This window comes from Tamandua tetradactyla, chromosome 14 (assembly GCF_023851605.1).
Source record: "Tamandua tetradactyla isolate mTamTet1 chromosome 14, mTamTet1.pri, whole genome shotgun sequence".
NCBI lineage: Eukaryota > Metazoa > Chordata > Mammalia > Pilosa > Myrmecophagidae > Tamandua > Tamandua tetradactyla.
The window spans coordinates 49,988,421-49,997,737 of record NC_135340.1 but is presented as its reverse complement, the minus strand read 5'-3'; the positions used below and the strand labels follow the sequence as shown (position 1 = coordinate 49,997,737).

At 43.2% G+C, this 9,317-nt stretch overlaps 1 protein-coding gene and 1 long non-coding RNA gene across 12 annotated transcripts in view; both read left to right on the top strand.

Moving 5' to 3' along the window:
* The window catches only part of MEIS2 (Meis homeobox 2), a 211,338-nt gene extending 209,715 nt beyond the window's left edge, over window positions 1–1,623 (top strand). For 5 of the 9 annotated variants that reach the window (XM_077127409.1, XM_077127407.1, XM_077127406.1 and 2 more), the window contains exon 13: window positions 196–322. Coding sequence is in view for 4 of the 9 variants with exons in the window: in XM_077127405.1 (XP_076983520.1) it covers window positions 196–482 (287 nt within the window). In the remaining 5 variants the exon portion in view is untranslated. Of the gene's footprint in view, window positions 1–195 lie in introns of all 9 variants that reach the window. The other 4 variants (XM_077127405.1, XM_077127404.1, XM_077127402.1 and 1 more) reach the window with 1 other exon arrangement.
* A 3,214-nt stretch (window positions 1,624–4,837) lies between these two features.
* LOC143655103 (uncharacterized) lies at window positions 4,838–8,857 on the top strand. 3 transcript variants are annotated; one of them, XR_013162047.1, is made up of 6 exons: window positions 4,838–4,979; window positions 5,618–5,706; window positions 6,142–6,237; window positions 6,684–6,826; window positions 7,593–7,664; window positions 8,760–8,857. It is a non-coding gene; the product is annotated as an uncharacterized LOC143655103 (long non-coding RNA). The 3 variants fall into 3 exon arrangements; XR_013162048.1 differs by having other exon boundaries at window positions 4,838–5,044; XR_013162046.1 differs by lacking the exon at window positions 4,838–4,979 and having other exon boundaries at window positions 5,307–5,706.
* Window positions 8,858–9,317: the final 460 nt, after the last annotated feature.

The window sequence follows — 9,317 nt, the reverse complement described above, 5'->3', positions numbered from 1 at the left end:
ACTGCTGTGCGATGAAATTAAATGCAAACTACAATTTGAATGTCTGCAAACATTGGCAAGAATCTGCAGCTAAATTTAGATATAAGATTTGCAGTGTCTGTTGTTTTTTTTTTTTTCTCCTTTTCATCTTTGATGGGTAAAGTATAAAAATGTTTAGGAATTTGACCTGCTTTCTTTTTCCCTCTCTGTTTTCAGGTTTGCAGAGCATGCCAGGGGACTACATTCCTCAGGGTGGTCCTATGGGAATGAGTATGGCACAGCCAAGTTACACTCCTCCCCAGATGACCCCACTTCCTACTCAATTAAGACACGGACCCCCAATGCATTCATATTTGCCAAGCCATCCCCACCACCCAGCCATGATGATGCCTGGAGGACCCCCTCCCCACCCTGGAATGACTATGTCAGCACAGAGCCCCACAATGTTAAATTCTGTAGATCCCAGTGTCGGTGGACAGGTTATGGACATTCATGCCCAATAGTAGAAGGGAACTCAAGGGAAAAGGAAACACACGCAAAAACTATTTTAAGACTTTCTGAACTTTGACCAGATGTTGACACTTAATATGAAATTCCAGACAGCTGTGATTATTTTTTACTTTTGTCATTTTTCATCAAGCAACAGAGGACCAATTCGACAAGAACACAAATGTGAAATCATGGGCTCACTGAGACAATTCTGTCCATGTAAAGATCCTCTGGAAAAAAAGACTCCGAGAGTTATAACTACTGTAGTATAAACATAGGAACTAAGTTAAACTTGTACATTTCTGTTGATCACTCCGTTATGTTGCCTCAAATAGTTTTAGAAGAGAAAAAAAATATATCCTTGTTTTCCACACTATGTGTGTTGTTCCCAAAAGAATGACTGTTTTGGTTCATCAGTGAATTCACTATCCAGGAGAGACTGTGGTATATTTTAAACCTGTTGGGCCAATGAGCAAAGAACCACGCTGGAGACCAGGATGATCGCTTGGCCGAACCTCATCAGTTGGACTCCAGCTTCAAGAATGTGTTTTCATGCCCAGCCTTTGTCCCTCCATAAATATGTCCTTTAGTTTCAAACAGATCTTTATAGTTTGTGCTTCATAAGCCAATTATTATTATTATTTTGGGGGACTCTTCTTCAAAGAGCTTGCCAGCGAAGATTTAAAGACAGAGCAGGAGCTTCTTCCAGGAGTTCTGAGCCTTGGCTGTGGACAAAACGATCTAAAGTTGGGCAGCTTTCCTCAACACAGAAAAGTTATTAATGGTCATGGCACCAAAACTAGGATTTTATCAGAAACTCAAAGCTTGGGGGATAAAAAGGAGCAAGAGAATACTGTAACAAACTTCGTACAGAGTTCGGTCTATTAATTGTTTCATGTTAGATATTCTATGTGTTTACCTCAATTGAAAAAAAAAAGAATGTTTTTGCTAGTATCAGATCTGCTGTGGAATTGGTATTGTATGTCCATGAATTCTTCTTTTCTCAGCACGTGTTCCTCACTAGAAGAAAATGCTGTTACCTTTAAGCTTTGTCAAATTTACATTAAAATACTTGTATGAGGACTGTGACAGTTATGTTAAAAAAAAGGTGTTAAGTCACAAAATGCGGTAATAAATATTTCATTTTTGATTTTTTGTTAGGCTTTTGTGTTTTTAATGGTTTTAAGGCAAGGTTGCACAATGCAAACTATATACAGTATTAAACTAGATGATTTTTTTCCCCAGAAATTTAACTTACTAACAATTTTTAAGGTAATCATCTGTAGCTTTTCTATGTATTTTTGACCTAAAGGTTCTACCAGCAGAAACTTTTGAAAGTAAGAAATTGTGTGTGTGATATGCCAGGTTGAAAGATCACTTTCAGCATGCCTAACCTCCTTTTTAGATGTATGATGTTAAAAAAAAAAAAACAGAGTTGTCAGATAAAGATTCTCATGTTCAATCTCTGCCAGAATAAAGAGTTTTCAGGGTTAATTTTACATCATAAGAAATAATGTCTGTGCTTAAAGATAATTCATCTGCCGGTGTTTGTCCTCTGTTTTGCTAAAATATTGCTGAATATGTAAATTAAAATTTGCATATAGATGTTCATAGATGAGTAAACAACTTCTATGGAGTTTGAAATTCTAAGTTTAAAAGATTACTTAATCATTAATATTTAATATAGATTCTAGTCTTTTTATTTCAGGCACTTCCCTCCATGTGAACATTTGGTGACTAAACTTAAATGTTTTCTAAAAAACAACAACAACAAAATAAACAATATAATGCCATTTCCAAAATTTTATGCAACATTCCTGGAAGTCTAGGCCATCAACCTGCTGATACTGCACAAAAGATGCCTGCTAAAGTGTGCAAAAGTTGTTGTTTTAATCATAAGGAATTTGCATCCATCCCTCAATTTTTCAAATCAATATGCTATCTTGGAATTTTGGAGCTCCTACATTTGGATTCCTAGGTTTAGAGGGGATAATATCATGCCTTTTAATTACATATGTGATGTCATTTGGATTGGAAAATAGTTCATTATCTCTGCACCCTTCGACTTGGAAGGAAACCATAATTGTATCTTATTTGGTGTTTTTCCATTTTTCCATTTCAGACAGCGTTAATGGAAATTCTACATAAAAGAGCAAGGAAACAAATTTCTAATGTTTTGTATTATATTTAGTTAAGTAGCATTTTTATAAATACATTTATTAATTTAATTAATATAGTGCTGTTTAAACATAGAAATAACACTTTGGTACAAATTTACTGCTAATGCAGAAATTCTGTGTTAGTTGGAAAGAGAGGGAGCCTTTCCCTCATTTTGCTATCCCATATCACATGGGGACTCGAAAATTTTAGTATTTGTATATTTTTACTTTAAATGCTTTTAGGTCAACTCTGACAAGTTTCCCCATTTATAAATTCACTCTCACATCAGCTGAAAAAGAAAAGCAGTTTTGGCAAAGTTTTTCTTCTTTTCCTCTCAGTAAAGTAAATACTGAGGGTTTACTTGGTAAGTGGTTCATGTGAAGGAAGTGTTTTTAGAAAGTATTAAGCTATTTCATTGAAATTTAGAGCCCAGCGCTCTCTTCCCTGGGTTTTAATGAGCAAAATCATCTCAGACTTAGTTTCTTCACCAAACCCACTTCCTATCATGTTAACCTTAATCCCCTCAAATATTTGGAGGTGAAGAATAATTGTAATAATATGTGTTTGTATTTCTTTGGCCCCTCCTCCTCCCTGCTAAGACTGAGAGGTGATAGAGTTGTCCAATTTTATAAGGCTTTTTTATATACCACCTCGCAAGGCACTTGCTCTTATCTAGGGTTTACTATTTAGTATAAAGAGTTCCGATTTGGGTATATTTAAGAAAGACTCAGCTGTCAAAAGCAAAGAAACTGGGAATGGTGTTTTGACAACCATATAGTGTTAAAGGAAATACTGCAGTCTGAATAAAATTGCTTATGTTCTCCAAAACAAGAGTAATATAAAAACACTTTATTTATATGGAAAAGCAAACGCAGAAGTAAATTCCAAAGGTTTCCCTTTCTTTAAGAAATTCTGAGAGAACTGCAGTCGCCATCTGTTAAGGGTTGGGAATGGAGCAAGAAACCCACGTTTTAAAGGGAAAAAAGACAGAAAAGACCAGGAAAGTCTCTCTGTGTCTCCTATCCATTCCTTCTCCTCCCTCTCACCCTCCAGGTCAGCGCCCTCACCCTGCCAGCTCATCCAACTTATATTTTCCGATGGGAGTCGCTCAGGATTCTCCTCGCCTGCTCGCCCCCTCCCGCCCCCGCGGGCCTGTTAACCCGGAGCAGACTCGGGAGGGGAAATGTGGCTAATATCGCCAGCAGCTGTCAGAGGAGGGACCTGCCTTCAAAGGAGCTGGACAGGGAGCGTCCACCAGTTCCCTGTTAGTCGTGCAGGCCAGCGGCGTGATCAGGAGCCCGGAGCACGGCGTTAGCAGGACCGGCTGCGGGGGCCGGGATGCGCCGAGCGGCCCTCGCGACGCAGCCGCCGCCGCCCCCGCCCACCCGGCAGGGCCGCGGCCGACGTGCGTGCGGGGTCCGGGGTGCAGGCCGCCGCTCGGTGCCCGCGGCGCGAGGGCTCCCCCCGCCCTGGCCGGGCCTTCCCTTTGCGCGCGTGTGTTAGAGTTACACAGACGAGCTTCCGACCGCCGGGGGCGCGGGGCTGGGCGCGGAACAGTTGCGGTCAGCGACGGAGGGCGCCGGGCGCGGTCAGCCGGCTCGCTCCGCCTGGGCCCCGGCCGGCGGGAAGCTGCTGCGCAGGGAGAATGCGGGGCTGATGGGGGAGGCCGGTCAGAGTGTGATGAGAATGGAGACCATCCGGGCAGCGTTTGAAGGGAGGCTTTAATATTAATAGTTTCGCTGTAGAGACAGAAGGGAGACTGCGTCTACGGCTCCTCGGGGCAGACTCTGGGTGACAGCGATGATGGATGATCCGGCAGAGCCCAACAGCTCCTCCCCTCCAGCCCCAACAGTGTCAAAGCTACTTTAGTTGAAGCTTTAGAAATAAAATAAATAAACAGCAACCCCCCCTTCCCTTCCTCTTCATACACCTCCACCCCCACCCCCGCTTTCCGACATCGATTTATGGATCATTATGAATCAATTACTGCTCGCAATGCTTTCCCATTGGCTTAAATAAAACAGTCGAAAGATGGAAACGTGGGGTGCAGTGGGGATTTTTATTTTCCCCTGACAGGAACAATCGCAAAATCCATTATCTCATAATCAGAGGCACCAGGTTAGGCGGTGAGAATAGAAGGGGTCGTCCAGTAAATAACTGGGGGCGAAGCCCCGAGGGCGGGGAGGGGGGGAGTGTCACCAACTGCTGCCTTTGTTTTGTTTCAGATGGGTTTGGTTGGTTGGTTTGTGGTTTGTTTGGGGGGTTTTGAACGGGGGAGCCCCATGAGAATTAGATACCTACCGGTTTTGGCAACCTAATTCTTGAACTCCTTCGGAGAAACCTATTTGAATGTGTGTCTCGCAAACATCAGTTGTTGGTAGTGAGGTCGCACGTGGGAAAGGGTGTGGAGGAATGGGTGCGTCTGGAGGGCGGATTTTCACTTGGTTGTGAGCAACTGTGGGGGACTCTCCCTCCCGCCGTCACCCCCCACCTCCCGCCCCCCGTTGCCTGTTTTTTGTTGTTCGAGCTGGTCTGGGTCTGGGACTGGCCGCCCCCGTCTGCCCCCACCCCCATCTCGGCTGCCCGAGGCTTTTCTTCCCTCTGAAGCCCCTTCCGCGGCGGTGCTCGAGGTTCTCTAGGTGTTTCTATGACTACATTGTGTGGGGGGGAGGGTCAGATGTGGGGGTTGCCCGCAAGAGGGCCGTTCCTGGGCGATCATTTATCAATGTCACCCACATAATGATTCTCTCTGCAGCCTCCTATTGATGAGGATAATTACATTAGCTCAGAGTGACTGATCAATGAAAAACCACCACACAAAAACTTCTTTACTCCTCTATAATACCAAAAACCGATACAGAAATAACATAGAAAGCCTGATTTTTCTTTCCCTTCCTTATCCACCCATGGAATCTGCGCCCCCACCCCACCCCAAAAAAGGACGGGGGAGTAAAGTAGGAAAATAGAACCAGGTTTGTTTCGTTTGAAGGAGGATGCGATTTTGCCCGTGAATGCATTTTCTCTAAAAGTGTTGGCTTCGTTCCTCCTTTGGTAAAGAATATCAACGGATTTGCTAATGTGAGTTGCTTTTAGACTGGTCTGTGGTTTTCCTTCTTTTTTATTTTTTTCCCTCCCCTTTGGGCATTTTTTTTTTTTTTTTTTTTGCCTGCTTCAGTAAGGATAGAAATCTTTTTATAAATAACTGGAAAAGGAAACTACTCTAGGTCCTCTTTTTAAAGAGCATTTGTCTAAGTCGGGTTTTCTTTTGTCTTTATCACTTCATAAAGTAGCGCAATTAAAAAGGAGACATTGCATGAGTGTAAAGGGTGAATCCATAACACGGCGACATCATACGCTATTTTCTCGGCTGAAAGTTTGCAGTTAAATTACGATTTAGCTTTTTCTAGACTTAAAAATCAATATTTTCTCAATTAAAGAGAATTTTAATGCTTTACTTGTGAGTTGTTAAAGGCGCTGTAAATTTTGTTGCAATGTTTCTTGGCTTCGGAGTAGATGCAGGAGGAGACCGGTTGATTCTCCTGGTCTTTCCTCTCAAAGAACCTAGCCCAGGACCGACCCGTGGTTTCAGATCAAATCGAGGCAGCCAAGGTAAGGAGGATTCCAAGAGGGACCGGGCAAAGGGTGGGTGGCCCCCCAACGGGGCCCTCCAGAGCCAAAGGCCATTGTCTTGTCTATTTTCATCTCTCTCTCCATCCCACCTCCTGAAAGTGACAGAAATGCCCATTTTCCTCTAATCTTTCTCTAAGGGAAGACTCCCATGTGCTCTGTCAGAAAAGGAGCTGCATTGGGGGGAGCCTTCTAGACTCTTACCAATGCCCTCCTTTTTAATCTTTCTTTTCATTATTCCATCAAATTTTAACTCTAAACTTTTAGGCTCTTTCAAAAATTCTGCCATGTTTTATGTGTGTTCTGGCCTCTATGTCAGAAATCATTCCCTACCCTCCTGAGCCGCCACTTTGTACAGATGTTTTCTCCTTCCACACGTCCCACCCAGTAAAAGTGCCTGCAGAGAATTAACTGTGGTGTGTTAATAGCCCAGGTCTGCTACTGCTCTCTCTCCTCTGCAAAGTCGAAATCTGGTCAGATGGAGCTCGGCATTGAACGCACGTTTCACAGGAGGTCTGCAGAAGCCCAAAGACTTGAGAATTCCAGGCCCAGGGACTTGGTGGGAAGCAAGGTAGTGAAACTTTGAGAAAGTAAGGTAGAGAGGAGGATAAGAAAATGAGGCTACAGTGGAACCTAACAAGAGAAGGATAAGGGGAGGCGGGAAAAACGAACCTTTGGGACCTCTTTGTAATTTTCAAAGAAATGATAATGAAGAGAAATCCAATCTCTTAAGGCTTGCTATTAAATTTTTTGAACCCAACGTCTGTTTAGGAACAAGTCCTTAAAGATGCCAGGAAAGGCCTGCATTTCCAAAATGGAACTACTCACAAAGTTCTTTTTTGTGCTTCCCTGTTCAGTTAATTTGCTGGAAAAGGGCTATGTGTGTGGTGTACCAAGTGCTTAAGTAAGGGTGTGACGGGAAGGGGCACCTAGATATAATGAAGCTGCTGTTTTAAGCTGAATAGAAAAGGGGGGAATAGAGAAAAAGCCATACAACACCTCAATGCACTTTAAAATAGTTCTCACCCACCTACCTCCCTTTGTCTCTCTAATCACACACTGTATTGAATAGTATACATAGGTGGGGAAAATTTCTAGTTCATCATCTTTTGTCTGTGGACCCTCCGGCTTGATCCCCCTTCCCTTAGATTCCTGACATGTAAGCCTAGACCATGGCCTTTTTATCAAGTGAGTGGGGCTTTGTTAGTGTATTTGTACTTTTCTGCTTTCAGACTAAGTTTCTCCCTTTGGAGGAGGGAGGGGGTGCAAGAAAGGAGGGGGAGGGGAGCAGAACACAAAGTCTTTATCTAGTTCTCACCAAGCAGGTTTCAAAATAGGAACTTAATGGGAAGAAAGACTAAAGAATTAAAAAGAAGAAGAAGAAGGAGGAGGAGGAGGAGGAGGAGGAGGTGAGAATTGTTTATCACAACAGGTTTTCTTGTCTGGAAGAAAGATGATTCTGTGACTATTTTTCCATGTGCTGATTCTGTTTGCTTCATATTGAAACATTTTCAAATTTTAATCCTTTAGCAGACAAAACCTCAATATAAATATGACCAGGGCCACTGGCAAGAAAACGAACTTAAACTCAGTGCTAAAGGGGAGGGGGGTATGGGGAGGAGAGAGAGAGGGCCCTTTCTGATTAATAACTAGCAGGGTACTGTTGAGGGCTTTTTCTGCCCGATTGCCTTTTTGAATTAGAGCCGATTTCTTCACACTTCAATAGTGCCTGTCTCCTTTAAAATGACTGGCAGATTTGTTTCTCTTTTTTTCTCTCCCAGAGTCTTAATGATGTAAATTTTCTAATTAGTTAAATCATATTGCTTAAAGGCCTAATATTTACCGTGTAAGAAATGATCATCCTGATTTTGACCTCTTGAAATATTCCGAGAAATAACATTTGGCTCTTAGGTTGAGGGATGACAGAGGGAGAAGCTCTATTACGGGAAGCCGTTTAGAAGAGAGGAGGCAGGGACCCCTGCAACATGCTAAATTAATAGTTGAAGTTGAGCTGGGCTCACACCCCAAGTCCGCTTTTATTTTTCAATCAGAGAAGATTTAATTGGCAGCCCTCAGGCCCAGCGATCTGATATTTTCTCATTAGTTTCCCATCACTAATCTTGAGTGTTAGATTGGCCTAAAGGTTGTCAACATTTGACCAATTTTATTTAAAGAAAAAAAAATCACGCATCATGATTCTGGGATGAGATCTGCAAATAAATCCTGCTTGGATCAGCGGAACTAACAGGCGAAAAAAATGTTGACTATTCATCGTCGTATTTGATAAGTTGCATTAATGTCTATCTCAAGGTTAGGGAGAGAGATTATACATGTGCTGCGTAGATGCAGATGAAAAGAAAGCGGTTGATGGGGAAGGGAGTGCACAAATCGGGTGGGGAGTAAAGTGAGACGTAGATACGTGTCGAACCGAGGGTGAATAACCCAAGTGGAAGAGCTGTTGAGGGTTTAGGAGCTTACAATTTCTCCTCCCCTTCCTTCTGCAGCTGCGTTAGCCGCGGCTATTTCATCCAGAGATAACATTAGAGCGCCCCCTGCTGGCCAGCCGAGCAGACCGCTGAGGGTCAGCCCCCCGCCAAGCGGATGGTGGTTTTCTGCGCCTCTCGCCACCCCCGCCCACCCCCGCCCCCACCTCACGGATCCCTTCCACCGCCCCCCATTTCTGTTCTGCAGTAAAACCCCTGCGGCAGGGGAATAAACTGCCAGTTTAAATGATGAAAAGTAAAATAAAATTAAGGAACCCCCACCTTCATTTGGCCTCCAGGGACTAAACTATCAAATGCTTAGGAAACGGACTCGTTTTCTTTTTCTAAATCTCTTTACTTTCTGGGTTTTGCTGTTGTTTATTTGTTTGTTTGGGGTGTGTGTGTGTGTGTGTGTGTGTGTGTGTGTGTGTGTGTGTGTTCCTGCCGTACTGTGCCTTTTGAATCCAAGGAAATGTTTTTTAATAAATGCTGTAGAAGTTCTTTAACATGGATATCTGGTGCGGAAAGTGGCCAACACAAAACAATATTTGGCATCCTCGCGAAGTTGATCTCCCGGGG